The sequence below is a fragment of the Glycine max genome, chromosome 8 (assembly GCF_000004515.6).
Source record: "Glycine max cultivar Williams 82 chromosome 8, Glycine_max_v4.0, whole genome shotgun sequence".
NCBI lineage: Eukaryota > Viridiplantae > Streptophyta > Magnoliopsida > Fabales > Fabaceae > Glycine > Glycine max.
The window spans coordinates 45,606,051-45,623,621 of record NC_038244.2 but is presented as its reverse complement, the minus strand read 5'-3'; the positions used below and the strand labels follow the sequence as shown (position 1 = coordinate 45,623,621).

General features: G+C 31.4%; 1 protein-coding gene across 1 annotated transcript; it reads left to right on the top strand.

Annotated features, from left to right (window-relative positions):
• The first annotated feature begins 7,563 nt into the window (after window positions 1-7,563).
• Window positions 7,564-10,729, top strand: LOC100817076 (galacturonosyltransferase 8-like). The gene is made up of 3 exons (NM_001255683.3): window positions 7,564-7,870; window positions 8,593-9,843; window positions 10,168-10,729. The coding sequence occupies exons 1-3, from the start codon at window positions 7,727-7,729 to the stop codon at window positions 10,441-10,443; spliced, it is 1,671 nt and encodes a 556-aa protein (NP_001242612.2). The 5' UTR covers window positions 7,564-7,726; the 3' UTR covers window positions 10,444-10,729.
• Window positions 10,730-17,571: the final 6,842 nt, after the last annotated feature.

The following is a 17,571-nucleotide window of genomic DNA, read 5'->3' as shown; positions in this document are numbered from 1 at the left end:
TTTGGTCTCTGAAATGACAATGTGTGCTGCTTTGATTCCAACAACTACATGTCTATACAAGTTGTTAACTTGTAAACAATTTCATCTCTCAAGAGTGTGAAGGGGAGGAAGAGGAGGGTGATCGAATGATTTATTTTTAAAATCATGACAGTTATATAATGCTAATAAAATGAAACAAAACTCTAACATATTATTGGATTTACACTAATTTATTATTTTGCATACAAGGAGATATCAATGTATATTTATTGGAAAAAAAAAGGGATAGAAAATCAGTTGAGATGTTTTAGACGAATATAAAGAAAATCACGGTTGTGGTTTTTAGTTTGAAAAGGGAAAGAGAAAGATGGTGAATTTTTTTGGAAAAAGTCGATAAGAGAAATATCACCGTGAATAATATTTTTGAAGATTTGATCTTTAATGTTGAAAATAATTTAAGTCTCACATCGACTAAAAATAATCCCACATAAAAATATATAAGTGAGAGACAACCCTTACCTCTTAGACTACTTTATAGGTTGAAATAACATTGTATGATGTATATAAGCAACTTCACTCAATAGAATAAATTTTTGTTTTTTTTTAATTATTAATTTAAAAATATTTATTGAAAATAAAAAAATCGGTTTCCCTTGCTTTCTCCTCCAAAACTTAACTCTCAAAACATACCTTAAACGACTAAATTATATAGGCCAAAACAATTTCAAGGACTACAACTTTACAACACAGGTTGTAACTTCGAGGAGTGAAATTGTATATTCACTCTTCATTTATCTAAACACACTCATGCTTCAACCAAGACAGTGGCAAAATCTTGCTTGAAGACTCTGTTTCAAGCAACCAGAGTAATCAATCAAGAGATATGCTTTAGCATTTGCACTGTTAAAAGAAATATATCATTATAACATCCATGCTTTTGCTAATAATGGTTTGGGGAGTGAGGACCCTGCATGTATGCTATCTCCCACATGCTATGCTGTAATGCGAGAGTGGTAGATAGTGGTTGCATCCAACACTATGTTGATTTGAAAAATCTTTATCAAACTTGTTTTTTTAGTACATTAATTCATGCATCCAATGCGTGAAAACGGTTAAGGTGTCATTTCGTTCTATCAAAAAATTTAAATGATGTGAATTATGAGGTAGGGTATGAGCAAAGTAGCATGAAGTAGTTGTTATCGTTCTCACTCTTTCACTTTGTCAAGGATCTCAATCATGATGTAAGTCAATGTCATTGCTAAACACTAGTTGGTTAGGGCGAAAAGGAATTGGGTTTTTTAGAGAATATTTGAGAGTTGGATTTTGAAGAAAAACGGCAAATTTTTATTTTTAATAAACATGATCTAATTTGATAATTTTTTAAAATAGAGGAAATAAACTGATAAATTGATATAAATTTAATATGTTGTTTATTATCATAAGCAGAATATAACTTAATTTAAAAATAAATTCTTTTTCTTTTTCTTCTTTTTTCTAAAACTATACTCTCAAATATATCTTTAAGTACATGGTTTGGAGTTTACTTTTTAAAATTTGAGTACTAAAAAATACTGTTCAGAGAGGTTCCACTTCAGTGGGCAAAGGTATTCGACTTTCACTTACCTAATTGATATATACTTTCAAAAAAGAAATCATGAAGGACATCTCTTGGTTGACACTGGAAATTAACTTTTTTGAGATATAGAGATAACCAAAAAACAATATTATTTCTTTTAATAAAAATTTTCTTTTAAGATTCATTTAAGAGACAAAACTATTTATTAACTATGTCACACTACATTGGTTTAGAGTATAATAATGCATGAATAATTAGAAGACTTAGAGAAATTCATGTCAGAAAATTTTGCAGCTGGCAAAGAATTATCCGAGTGGAGCAGTTGAATTTAACGTTTTTCCAAATATATATTTTTCCTTTTGTTTCTGCCATGAAATGTTTTGAATTGAAATTGATTTGATCTTGACGTATTTGTAAAACCAATTTCTAAGTCAAAAGCCACCAACAAATACCAAATAGAATGGATTTGAGCTTTAACTTAAACTGGACTTTAACTTGCCTGTATAAAATAATGGAAAGAGGAAACAGAAACCCAAATTGGTTTTAACTTCTAAGTTAAAACTCACCGACAATTGATATAAATAACTGAGGCTGCAAAATTTTCCTTTTCTTTTGATCCAATCTTTTACATATTGTCATATTGACCTGATTCATCTGAATTGCAAGATAGATAATGGTAATCAAAAGTTAAGGAAGACAAAGTCTACTACTCCATTTCAAGGCCAAGTTCCCGCTAAGTCTAAGTAATAATTTACAATAGACATTTACAGTAACAAAATGAAAGCAATATTAAATATATTTTATTAAAAACTAGTATTTTTAGTTTATGCATAATAAATATTTATTTTGTATAACTAAAATTCATAATGAATAAATATATTTGAATGTATAAATTATATATAATTAAAATTCGTTTAGATTTACGATAAATAACTTACATTGTGATATAATGTTACTTTTAATTATTGATAATTTATATTTAAAATAATAACATTCAATTTAAAAACAAAAATAATATATTTAAAGAGATAAGATATTAAAAAAATCCTAAAAACATTCTTATTATAAAATAACTTCTAAGAATACTCTCGTTTAACATAATTGATCCAACTCATATAAAGAGAGATTATCATGGTGCAATTCGATGTGTCCTCCGGTGTTTCCTCGTTTGATCTCTTTATTTTGTGTTTAATTATGTTTATTTCAAAATTAATACTGGGAGGATAAAAAACATGTGTAATAGTATAATCTAATTTTCTCAAATATTATAATATTGACGAAGGTGACAGGATCTCGAGCAATCAATTCAAGTTTAATAGTAAACCTTTCCTTAATTAGTGCTGATTAATTCTGTGAGTACCCCCTACATCTAGACTCTAGAGGGTCTTATTGCATAATGAAGTGAAAGAAAACTAAATTTTCCATCTACTTTGAGTAGCAATTACATTTTCTGGTATAACTGCTGGAAGTTTTGATTGTAAACATGTTACTTACTTGGCTCATACCTGATGCCTAACCTATGTCCTATGTGTCAGAGTATATTGAGGTATGAGGAATATGCTGAAAGCCCTTTGGAAAATTTCTCCAACGATGTAATTCTCTATATGAATTTTAGACCTTGTATATATAATTGCTCCATTTTGGATATCGCATATTTAAGTTGCCGAGATTGTATTTAATTCGAGAGATTCATTGAACCATATATATTTATTTTTAATATGAGGCATTGTCTTAATCAAATATCAGTAAGTGCAGGCATTGAACTTTTCTTAGTGGGTGATCTGTCCTTTGGTCAAGTGTCTAGATTTGGAACTTAATTCAACCACTGTGAACTGTTTTATGATGTTCTAAGAAGCAAACCAAAATAAATGAGATTCATTTATGATCATAGATCATAGAATCAGATTTAGCTCTGCTAATGTAAAGATATGTGTGAAGTGAAAAAAATAAAATAAAAAGAGTACTTGAATCCATTGTTAATTTAAAATGGATTATGTTTACAAGAATCCATTAATATTCTTATCTTTAAAATGGATTATGTTTACAAGAATCCATTAATATTCTTATACAAGATAGGTAATTCACCACTGAACATCTTAGAATAGTAAACTCTTCTAATTTCGTCTTATTCAACTGTTAGTGCTGGATTGCTTGTGTTATGATATCATGTTAAAATGAATAATGTGAAAGACTTAATTCAACCCCAAAAAACTAACTCAAGAGATGAGGAATGTTCCTTATTTATACATTCTAATGTGATTTTATTTTTAGATGATGTGGGACTTAAGTATTTTCTAATAATTTTGATGTCTCTTTTTTACTTGATCAATAAAATTATAACTAGTGTGTTTTGATGTCACATTTTAAAATAAATAGATAAGTAGTGGAAAAAAAATCAATTTAACACTAAAATTTGGAAGAATGAAGTCATTTTATTTTTCTGTAACTTTTTAGTGATCATTAATTGGATGATAAAATTTGAAAAAAAAAAAAGCTTAGATGATAATATTTGTAAAATAATAAATTAAATGATAAAATATACCGTTAAACCTTTTAATTACATATGAACATGGTTGTTTATAGCATATGATTGTATGTTATCCAGCTTATACCAAATAATTCCCCTTATTATATCATTCCTTCCAAATTTTTGTTATGAGCATTACCCACACAAAAGTTCTTCCGGTTCACCTCGTATAATTGAGAGTGAGGATAAATTTTTTAAATTAACATGACTAAATTTCTTCTCGAAAGTGTGAAGAAAAAGATAAAAATAAAAAATATTGAGTTCCAGCCTTTCTTCTTCGGTCCGAAAGATGATTGTACCAACAACGATAATAATAGTAATTTTTTCTTTCTTTTCATAAATCAATGATCTCAAAAATTTAACTTTCACTCTGTTTCTCTTCATTTTTTTTTCAATCAAACAATTTCATCTCCATCCTATTTTTCACTGAAACAATCTCTATTTCCATCTATTTTCATTTATTTTTTCTTTTCTCTTTTTACCTACTTACTGTCTCTCATTCTTTTGTGTTGAACACACCCTTAGGAAAAGAAGAAAAAGCAAGCAATTGAGAAAAAAATGAGGAAAGTCCAATTCAACAAAAGCCGTTCAACCAGGAGGGTTTTTGGGTCTTCCACTTGGGCCTGGTGAGCCCATGGTATCAGTCTCTGATGAATGGGGGTGGGTCACAAGGCCCAATATTATATATAACTTACAATTTTTCCTTTTAATAAGGATACAGGAGCCATTCAGTAGACATATGACGTCAGTAATAGAAAATTTCAGTACCTCACACTCTCTGATACTGATATCCTGCTAAATTCTGCCTAATCTTAAACTGGGATGATACTACTTGCTCTCAGATTTGTTGTCCCAAGGTTTCATCTTAATGATCTTATGCATAATTCATGGTTTCATCTTATGCATAAAAAATTGATTTGGGTTTTAAGTTGAGTTGGTATCTGTTATGATCAAAAGGACTATTATGTGATTTATGTGTATAGAAATATAAAAACTAACCTCTGCCACGAGTTATTTATTGGTGCAGTATCAGTATGGGCTCATTTTTCTTTATAATATTTTTCCCTTCACCCTCTCTCTCTCTTACGGTGCAATCATGTTAATTAAATTTATAAACAATTTAAATTTGTAATGATCTTTTATATTTTTTCATTTGCAGTATACTTTTATTTTAGAAGAACAATATTTTACATCGATGTTACCATTTTGATTTCTAATTCAATTTCAAAACATTGCACACAATGTGACAAAGTTTATTTTTATGCAGCTGAGTTTTGAGGTTTTGGTTACATTGCTGCTACACCGGATTTGAGTAACGCGGAGGAATTTCAGATAGTTTAGGCAGAAACACATTTTTGCTTGCATGCCAAATTGCCAATTGGTGATAATATGCCAACCCAAAAAGTCAAAAATAACGGTCAAATGAAAAGACAAACGAGATTGATAGTGTGCCAAAAATAATATGCCAACCCATAATGAGACTTTTGTTAAGATTAATCAAGTTAAAACTAAGATAATAAGTTAAGAAATTGTTGAATTTTTGGTTATGAATTATTTTTTAGTAAGAAAATTGTAACTTTATATTTTAGGGTTTAGTAAGTTTTTGGTCCTCAATTTTTTGTGATTTTTTAATCTCTCATAAATTTTTTACTTGTCTTAGTCATTAAAAAGAATCATATTTAGTTCTTAAAAAAAATTGTTCCATTTTTATTCTCTAAAAAAACTTTACATCAAGGGCAAAAATGGAATAATATGTCTTTTTTAGAAACAAATTTTTTTGAGAAACTTAAAACGAAAAAATACAAAAGATAAGAGAAAAAAAAATAACAAACCCTATATTTTATTTGTGAAGTATGCTGCCAACTAATCAACTGCAAAACAAAATGCATTCTCTCTTGAGAAATTAGTAAAAGAACACAGCATTTGGGAGGTGACGGGCAACTGGAGATAAAAGTAACGCGGGATTGAAAGCAAGGAAGTGATGGTGGGAAAGTGGAGCCGGAAACACCGGAGATCACAAGTTGAAGTCCACTGTCGGCAGAGTATAGAATATGAAAAAAAAAATAAGAAGATAAATAGACTTTATTTAGTTAATCAATTATGCATGATAATTTAATTTCAATATTTTCAAAAATAATTTATTTAATTTATAAATATGTAGATGTTGTGACAATTTAATCAAACTATTTATTATAAGTTATATATATGTTATAAACTAATTTATCCGTAAACATATAGTTATTGGATCTTTGACATTAAGTGTCATATTTTAAAAAATTATTAGTATGTGTTAATGGTTGGTTAAATTTATCTTGCTAACGAATGAATAATTCAGATTAAATAGACTATTTCTCCAAAAAAAATTATCTTATCCCTTCAAGCCTTAAAAACATATTCAAATAGTCAAATTCTTTATTTGTAATTTTTTTATTTCTATTATCATAAGAATGCATCTCCATAATTTTAATTTAATTTATGAACATGTAAAATTTAATTGTATACTTTTTTCTGAGTAAATCATGTTAACAAGTTAGTTCACTAACCAAAATGATTTATAAAAAAAAAAAGAGTAATTTAAGAGAAGCGGGGAATTATTTAGTATCAACTCAATAATCATTAGATAAGAGTCGTTTAAGTTAAATTGCGATAAGTAATATTTTAACAAATAATAATATAATGTGTATATCAATTATCAACCATCCGTTCAAAAAAAAAAATCAATTATCAACCAACGTAAAAGTTTTCACAATTAAATCATAAAATGTAGACAATTTTTGTTTTTATTAAAAAAATTATTTTTATTCTTTTTGACTTAATAAACTTAAGTGAAGGTAACATGAAATAAAAGAGATATGGTTTAGATCAAACTAACTTATAAGTTAGTAAAAAAAAATTATAAACTACCATAATAATACCTTACCAAAACACACTTAACCAACTTGATTCAATCAAGATTTATTGGTCATATTTAGTTTTTTAATTTCTCCCTTCACATATTTCTTTTTAACAACAACATCTTGCTGCAAATTAATTATTTAAATTTCTTATCAATAGGCTGATACCCTTCACATATGCTAAACCACTTTAAAAAAAAGCTTAAACAGTATAAATTTAACATATCTTATTAAAAAAACAAAACAAAGGTACTATTAATTATTTCTCAATAGTACATATATATATATATATATATATAAATTAACGTTGTAAATATTTTTCATATTGATATTCAATGAACAAAACGTCATATGTAATAATATTATTATTCATATAATAATTACTTTAAAAATAATTTCTAGTTCATTATTAATTATTTAATCAAGATTCTTACCATTTAAAACTTATTAAATATAACTACTCACTAATAAGTAATAAATGCTTAACTTCTTCTATAAAAAAAATAAAATAAATACTACACGCTTAAGATTTTTGTTTTTTCAAACAGTAATACTAATAATTTAAGCTAGACACAACTATAAGATGTCAAATCTGTGCCTTCCTTTCTGTCGTCTCTCTTTGCGAAGAAGAGAGTGAAAGAGAATATCTGAGACTCTGATTCTGAGAGTCGAGACGAGTGAGTGAGTGCTGCTTCTTCTTCTGAATCAAATCATTCATCACTCTCTGGTTCTGATTTTTCTGACACCAAAATGGTGAATCCTCGAATTCCACGTTCAAGGATCCCAACTTTCACACTTTTCACTTCTGCTATCTCCATCGTTCTGTGCATTTTCTTCGTTCTCTCTTTTCTCTTCACTGCCCATTCTTATTCCTCCCATCAACACCACAACGCGGTAAGCTTATACTTTTACTTAATTTTCAACCTTTTTTATGTTTTCTCCCTTCTGTGATTTTTCCCGGAGAACAAAAAAACTTTTATTTTTTGCAATTTCTTGATTTCTGGCTTTTTGATTTATTGGGTTAGTTTAATTCGAAGAAAAATTTGGTGGGATGGGTTTAGATTTGGATCTTATTGTGTAGGTTCAAATGCGTCGGATCTGATTCTCTCCTGATCCAGTGAGGGTTTGATTCGTGCTTATTTTCATGGCAATGTTACTAGAAATGGAAAAAGATTGTGTTTTCTATTCTGGGAAAGTACAGAGATTTGATTAAGCCAGGTTATTAATCTGTTCTTGTGCTTTGGAACTAGGATTGATTTGTTTTAATATTCCTGGCAAACAAACAGGGTATGATTTGTCTTGTAGGCTGGGAAAATTTCGATGAAAATGTCACTGCTAGAAAGGGAAAGTTTGTTATTTTGTTTCCTGAGAAAGGAACAATATTGCTGTTGTGCTTTTGAAATAGGCTTGATGCGAGCTAATTTTCTTAGGAAACAAACAGGGTTTGTTTTGTTTTAATTTGATTTGTGCTTGTGGTGTGGAAATTTTTCAAAGGAAATGTTACTGCTAGAAAGTGGAAAAGTTTGTTATTTTCTTCAAACTGTTTTCATTTTCTGAGAAGAAAAAAAGATTTGATGATGTTAGGTTACTAATCTGTTGTTGTGGTGGTGAACTAGGGTTCTGACGGTGGTGTTGCACATGGATTTGAGTCGATTAGGAGATCCGTCCTAGCTCTGAAAACAGATCCTCTCAAGCCTCGGTTGGACCAGATTCGTAAACTAACCGATGATCATCGCTCTTTGGCTCTCGTGTATTCTTCCTATGCACGCAAGCTCAAGCTTGAGAGCTCAAAGCTTGTTAGGATTTTCGCAGAGCTATCACGCAACTTCTCGGATCTAATGAACAAGCCGCAGTACAGGACTCTTTTCAGCAATGATGCATCCCCTGTTGATGAATCAGCGCTTCGCCAATTGGAGAAGGAAGTGAAGGAGCGCATTAAGACCACCCGCCAGGTGATTGGTGATGCCAAGGAGTCCTTTGATAACCAGCTCAAGATTCAAAAGTTGAAGGATACAATCTTCGCTGTGAATGAGCAGTTAACCAAGGCGAAGAAGCAGGGTGCTTTCTCCAGCCTCATAGCTGCCAAGTCGATTCCAAAGAGCTTGCATTGTCTCTCAATGAGGTTGATGGAAGAGAGGATTGCCCATCCTGAGAAGTATTCAACTGAGGGGAAGCCGGTTCCTCCAGAAGTTGAAGATCCTAACCTGTACCACTATGCCTTGTTCTCTGATAATGTTGTTGCCGCATCTGTTGTGGTCAATTCAGCAACAAAGAATGCAAAGGAGCCGTGGAAGCATGTGTTTCATGTTGTGACCGATAAGATGAACCTTGGAGCAATGCAAGTGATGTTTAAGTTGAAAAATTATCATGGTGCACACATTGAGGTTAAGGCTGTGGAGGATTACAAGTTCCTGAATTCATCTTATGTGCCAGTCCTAAAACAATTGGAGTCTGCTAACCTTCAGAGATTTTACTTCGAGAACAAGCTTGAAAATGCTACAAAGGACACAAATAATATGAAGTTCAGGAACCCCAAATATTTGTCAATATTGAACCATTTGAGGTTCTACTTGCCAGAAATGTATCCAAAGCTGCATAAAATTTTGTTTTTGGATGATGACATAGTGGTTCAGAAGGACCTAACTGGGCTATGGAAGATTGATATGGATGGCAAGGTGAATGGAGCTGTAGAAACATGTTTTGGGTCATTCCATAGATATGCACAGTACATGAATTTCTCGCACCCCTTGATTAAAGCAAAGTTTAATCCAAAGGCTTGTGCATGGGCTTATGGAATGAATTTCTTTGATTTGGATGCTTGGAGAAGGGAAAAATGCACAGAAGAATATCATTACTGGCAGAATCTGGTAAGACCTTAATCTTTATTCTCTTATTATTTCACCGCAACTTTTTAGCCCTTCATTATTATACAACCCAAGGTTTTAGCTGTTATTAATCCTATTTAATATTGTTTTATACCTGTTGATGTTATTAAAATCCATGTGATGCTGATCATTGCATCACTAGCATTGATGGTAGAGGCTGCATATTTAGAAACTAGAATAGAAACAATGTAGCTCATATATGTTATGGTCTCATTCATCAATTCATTTCATATCCAATCATTTGTAACCAGTCATGTTGAGACTATATCATATCATGTTTAACGCGACATGCTCATGCTACTGCAGAATGAGAACCGGACATTATGGAAATTAGGGACATTGCCACCAGGTCTAATCACATACTACGCAACAACAAAGCCACTGGACAAGTCATGGCATGTTCTGGGACTTGGCTATAACCCAAGCATCAGCATGGATGAGATTAACAATGCAGCAGTTGTGCACTTCAATGGCAATATGAAACCATGGCTCGACATTGCAATGACTCAGTTCAAGCCACTTTGGACAAAGTATGTTGACTATGAATTAGATTTCGTTCAGGCCTGCAATTTTGGTATCTAAATGGTCAAGTTTCTTGTCACTTGGTGATGCTGTGTCAGGTGCCGCTGCAGTTTATTTGCTGTTTAGTTTTGATACATAATGCTTATACGTTTAACAGAGTTCCCTGCTGGTGCAAGAAAAAATCCTGCTTCTTTCAATTGTAAAATACTATAGTATAGTTATTCTCTCATGTCTTCCTCTTATTTATTCATAACGTTTAGGCAATAATGTTATTTAAAGATGTGGTTTAATGCTGAACAATATTACTGAATTAAGTCTTGTGCCTTTCACTTTGGCTTTAGCTGTTTATTTATGCTTCATTAAGAACTTTCACATCGTACATTGTTTGGTTGATAGATACGAACTGCTAAGGGGAAAAGAATTTGGCCTTCCAATCCAACTGTTACAAGGATTTTTTTCTTCTTATTCTAATAATTCTACTCAACGCCCGTTTATGCACCTGTTTATTTGGAGCATTTTAGAACATAATTGATCCCTAATTAGTCAATTACTGCACCAAAGACCAGTTTTTATGCATTGGTAACTTGTGTTGTGTCCCAATATTTTACTATTGTGATAACATATGTAAGTATATTTGCTTCCGCCAAAACAGTTAGACCAATTGAGAAGGATAGCCAAATACTGCTTGATGTTATTTTAACTCTAAATCAATTTTGAACTAAAAAAAAATCTTTAACATAAACCAAATATATAAAACATTTACTTAAAATCACATTAATTAATGTTTCAACGTGATACACTTTGTGATAATAATTTTAACTGAAAAATAATATCACAAACACTTAAAAACAATGACAATTAAGTTTGTCCAAAAGAATAACAAAATAGTTAGTACAAAGGATGATAAGTTAGTATAGTAGCTGGTGAAGGAAGGTTGCGTGGTTGAGACAGTCAAATTGTTTTGAAATTTAGGAAGAGAAAGTTGTCAATTTCATCATCTTGTGCTGGGAGACAGAATGGACGCGCATAAACTTGTCGTGTTTTTAATTAACAATTATAATGATAAGAAATTTGAATATTCAATCCGGAAAATATTTTTATGCGCGTAGAAGCTAAAACTTGTGCACAATAAATGCCTATCAAAGTTTTAGTTTATTGTCAAGTTGGAAAGCGAGACTTTAATTAGCTATATCGGTAGTAGGATCCATATGGTGTCAAGCTTGTCGTTTGTAATTTTTTTATGACAGAAAATCTGAAACCGAATCAAAGTTTGGTTAAATATTAACAATTGAAGAGGATTTGAGCCTAAAATTATCCACTATGCAGAACCTTCAAGTCAATCACATTTTTTTTTCTTTAATTTGAGAGAAAATAATGTTTCTTTTAACAGTGGCACTACTTAACCAAATCCAACTATTTAGCCTATTACGTACATATTCAATCTTGTCAGCTGAAAAGTTGAACTTAATTTTGTGCGCTTTTAACAAATTATACGTTCAGATAGAGTGAACAAGTTTGGTATTTTCTATAAATTGGTGAACGAGTTCGGCACTTTCCATCAAAGTGGTAGTTGTCACTTACATTCAGAAAAATTAATTTAGGCATAAAAGCACATGTCTAAATCATGAAGTTTGTGGTGGTTCATTCGCAAATATGTTTCTTATTTTCTTCCTCAAGGTTTCAGGTACAAAGACATTAAACAATTGCCAATTTATTTATTTTATCATGTTAAATGGATCTTGGCCAGAAATTAGATATTCATTTGGAATTTTAAGCTCTTTCTACACCAATTTACTATGGGCACTGAAAACAAACTTAAACATATAGCCAGTTACTATGGAAGTAGATAAATCTCAGATTTTCATAACGAGTTTACTGTTGGAAATGTAACAAGTTCGTCTGTGGTTTACCTTTCTCGTAAATTAAGCTTTTGAAATCAAGTGATTTTTAAATCTTTCACGGACAACAACTAACAACTAATATGAACCCGATAATAATAAAAAAAGTTAATATTTTATCCTTATCAATTTAGATAAATCTCAAATTTTTATAACGACTTTCACCAATCGATGATGGCTCGCATACTATGTTATGGTTGTCGAGTTGGCTCATGTGATGTAATGTCACAACTCAACGCGCCACACCCTCTGACACTCTCTACCTTGACATACATATTTATATAATATCATACATGAAAATGCGGAATTTATTAAAGAAATTTTATTCAATAAATCGGTAAAAGGTTCACACTCACGTTAATCATCAAATTAAAAATTTATTAAATAAGGGTATGAAAACATCTCCGGCCCCAGAACAAGACCATTAGATTTTTTTTAACTAAAGGAAACAAGTTAAGTAACAAAATAACATAAAGTAAAATGACATGTTTGGAAGCGCACACACACATACATTTACATCATTTTACTACTCATTGCGTAACATCACTTGTACTAATGATTTAATCACAAAATCACATTCACATTAATCACGTGTTCAAAATAACACATTTCAAGAACAACACAACATCTCACACTCACAATTCATTACACACCATCAAGTAACACAGGCGTTATGCAACAGATAGATTAAGACTCAATCTTATATGCAATGTGGTACCATGTCAGTGAAAAACCTCGTCGGACGCTTAGGAGTACATGACAAGACAGACCGCGCACTGGTAAGTCAGGTCACTCTCACTAGGTAAAATCATAAGGAGACCAATCAGGGTAACACTATTTTGCGAGAATACTCCAACCATGTGGGATCGGCACAAGATTAAAGGAACACTCAAACCGAGTGTATTTACCCCTAAGACCTAGACTCCGAAGAGTCCGTTAGGACATCTCCCTCTTGATTCAGGTCCAACGCAGAAAATATTTTAGCACGCAGAGTCTATCTATGAATTGTACAAAATACATAACTCTTCAATTTTGCTCAAAATAATTTTAACTCATTGTGTCTCAAAGTGATTAAACTTGTCGAGTTCTCACAGTAGTTTCCATCACAATATTGGTCATGCATTAATCCATCGCCTTTAAAGGATCTTACAGTCTTGTGATTGTTATGTTCATGACTCACAACTCCATGCACACAACATCTCAATACGCATGCATCTTATAATTCAACATGTACTCAATTTATTACTTACACCTAATCTCAATCACAATGTTATAATCCCAAAACAATATGTTATCATATCTCATGAATCATATACACGTCATACAATATTAATATATACATGGCACAAACACAAACTTTACTTATGAACTATGCAATACACACAACTACTCAATTTTTTCAAAATCATTTTAACTCATCACGCCTCAAAGTGATTCAACTTGTCAGGTTCCCACAATGGATCTCATCACAATACTCATCGCGTAAAAACTTGTCGCCCTTAAAGGGTCTTACAATTGTGTGATTGCACAATTCATAACTCACAACTCAATATATACAATATCTCAATACACATATATCTCACAATTCATCACGTATCCAATTTATTACTTACACACAAATTTCAGTCACAATTTCATAATTCCAATGTAACAATTTATCACATTAATCTAATAAATCTTGTCCAAAATACAAAAAAATTATACAAAAATGCTTCTCATAACATAGAGAGTAAAATCCCTCAAACAATTTTGCATAATCATATCAAAATCATAGGTAAAAAAACACGAAAACACCAGGAGCACTCAATTTTATCAATTAATTCGCATCATGGCATCAAGTAGTCTGTCAAACACAACAATCTTGTAATTATAATCATAAAGGAAATATTAAAATACAATAAACATTCCAAAATAAATTTTAACTTGATTCTCTAGGAATTCTTACACATGTTCATTTTAATCCCAATTACGATAAACTCATACATTACCTCTAAGTGGGCTCACATGAGTAGTCTGGCAGCGATAGTGGTGTCTCTAATGGTTCTCTAAGATTCCTTAAGTTTTTCCTTTGATTGATCTACTAGAGTTTCCAAACATTAGAGAGAAAGAGAAGAGATTGAAGCCTCAATTTCAGTCTTTGTATAAGGGTAATTTTTCTCTCTCTACAAATAATATTTCGCAAATCTCAAGGGTGGAAATGTCCGAAAATGAGTTGCAAAGGTGGTGTCCAAATTTTACGACAATCCAACGGTTAACGAGTCCAAAATCATAATTTTACTGATATGTATACGAAAAAAAAGTATGAGAGAAGAAAAAGGAGAAAAGAAGTTCAGAGTAACAGGGAGTAAAGATTTATGATAAATGTCAAACCAGACTTAATATGAACCCATTATTTATTCTATTTTTTATTTTATAAAAAACAATTTTATTTTATTCTTTTGTTGATAAATAACCAATTAAAACATCCTTTATTTTTTTAAAATATCATTTTACTCTATTTATTTTCTAATATTATGAAACTCTTATTTTAATTAACAATTTTTTTTCTCTCATTTATTTAATATCTAAAAAATTTATTAATTTTTAAATAAAACACTTTATTTAATTGACCAAAAATAGGATGTTACACACCCATACCATCACACCATGCAATCATCTCTTAGATATCAATTTGTGGTCATTTGTTGCTTTGAGGAATGACTCCTCTAAAACATTCCCCATTGAAATTGTCCCATAGATCATGATGGTTTTCGTGGTCACGACACAAGACAACGCTTTGACATATCACATATCCTTTCACAACAATCTCCTCTCCAAAAACAATCACGGTTGCTTCATCACAAAAGCGCCTCTCACAAGCAAATGCAAATACACACTCCACAAGTCCACGACCATGCATCACATGTGCTTCAATTCTCGATCGGCGTGCATCATCCTATTAATGTTCTCCATCCTCGTCAATCATGTACGTACAACCCCATTACGAAAGGTTCGCCTTCCAACAATTCTCACAGTCGAAAGAAAATAATAAGATAGACATTCACAAACACATTTCCCATCGCAAACCCACTTTGTGACTCCATAATTTATTCGTCTTCAACCATAAAAACACCCAAAACAATTCATGAGGCACGAAAATCACATGACCTATGATGGCAGTGCATGAAACTCCCCATAACTCTTGTAAAATGAGAGAATGAGGTAAAAATCACAAAAAACGTAACCAACTTGAATCCACCCCTATCCTTGAAATTGAAGGGGGAAAAAACCAGTCCTTCCCTTAGCTCTAGGGCCGACACACCATTAGTGAGGTCGGGGTCCTATTTTTGTGATTATATAGGGCCCCCAATCCCTAGGGGCCATTGTGTAATTTAAAAAAAACTTTGAGTCGAATAAAATTTGAAGTGATAATGTAAATATATTAAAAGTTTTTTTTAAATTAATTTTCTCATAGGACAAAAAAAGCATGTAAAACATTTTGTTATGCTTTTAATCCCTATATTCACATAAGTCAATGTTTGCATGGTCCCATTTTGCTTAGGGTTTATTCCTTTACATGATCTTGTCGGAATCTTCTTTAGTTCTTGTTTGAACTTAACCCATCTATTTTGAATTAATTCATTGTCTATCCACGATGGTTGGCACTCCAAGGAGACCTCATCACGTACAAGTGTGTGCCCTCAGAGCACATCAACCAAAAGGAAGAGGAAAGAGAATATCTATATATATATATATATATATATATATATATATATATATATATATATATAAAACATTGAACTTTGAACTTCTTAAATTAAGAAAATTTCATACAGAGCAAAAACCAAATGGACTGGGAACAGTTTCTTACGCGCGACCACTGCAAATCTGATTAGAACAACACTTGAAAATAAAAATCTTAAATGAGAAATTTGGAAAAGGTAAAAAAAGAACGAGGGAATCAATAGAGCTTAGTAGCTTACAAATGTAGAATTCGAGAAAAGAAAGGAGAAGAAACGATGCAGTACAAAAATGTGTTGATTAGTCCACAACCACAGTGATTGTGTGTGACCAAGTTTTATTTTCTTGTGTTTGATTTTCATTTTACGGTTATATATTAGCACAAATAATGTTACAAAAATGGATGCCCAGAGACAATATTTGACTGAGAAGAAACTAGAGAACTTACCTAGACAATGAGAGATTGGATATCTTTGTTTACTTGATCAAGGAAATCACAGTTGTCTTGCTCATGGATCTAGCAGAAACAAGACCAACCAAAACAATTTTAGAAACAAGAAAAGATGCCAACAAGTCAAAAGCAAACAGCAGTATACATATTAAGAATACCGTACCGATCTGAGTAGAAAGAAACTACAACAGATGTATATTTTCTTCTTTCAAGTATATGTTTTGACAGGAGAGTTTGTAAGTGTGCTCAGTCGTTGAGAGGATGAGAAGTGAATCTACCTTTGTCTACTTTTTTTAGTGTTTGAGCAAAAGGCCACAACTATTTACTTATAAATTCCAGCCCTCACCACTGCCTCACGACAGAATCCAACCCTGTCATGAAATAATTTTGTAAACACAATTTTTATAGGCCATTGGATACAATACAACTGAACACGTACGGTGGTGCAATTATTTGGGATGTTGTGTTTGGTCTCTTCAGATTTCTATTTCATGCTTTATATTGCCTGTGTGTGTTGCATGGCTCTTCTTTCAAGTCATACCCTTTCTTTTTCACTTTCAACTTATCTGCTTCTCACTTCTTAATTTTCTTTTTAGCAAGGCAGAATACCTATATTTCATAGGTAAAACAATGAAATTTCTGATTAAACTCACAACAAAGTCGTTAAAGGTATAAGGATTCCGTGAGAACATGTTTATTTAGAAGGTAGGGAAAGGATGTGCATTAGAAAAAGTATTAGAGATAAAAATTAGTTTAATTGGTTACAAGTTAGTTATAGATTTAGTTTGTTATAATTTAGTTTAATTAGTTACAAGTTTAGTTATATAAGACTTAATGTATTCATGTAAAAATTAATTTACTCATTTTGAGCATTATTCAAAATAATATTCAATTTCTCTTTTCTCTTCTTTTCATTTCTCTATCTTGAATTTTATCATGGTATCAGACCAAACGAAAATACATATTTTTTTTCTTTCTCTCTCTCACACTCACCACTCATCATTTTCTTGCTTACGAAAGATCAAAGGTGTTAATCGTTGACTCTTACAATCACCAATGACAGCCATAATCGATTGCTCCTCTTCTCCTTTTCGACACTTCCAACTCAACACAAATCCC

Excerpts from the sequence above, each read along its gene's own strand:
- LOC100817076 (NM_001255683.3), top strand. The coding sequence starts at position 7,727 with ATGGTGAATCCTCGAATTCCACGTTCAAGGATCCCAACTTTCACACTT. Across the intron at positions 7,871-8,592 it reads CCCATCAACACCACAACGCG|GGTTCTGACGGTGGTGTTGC; the intron begins GTAAGCTTATAC and ends GTGGTGAACTAG. Across the intron at positions 9,844-10,167 it reads ATCATTACTGGCAGAATCTG|AATGAGAACCGGACATTATG; the intron begins GTAAGACCTTAA and ends ATGCTACTGCAG.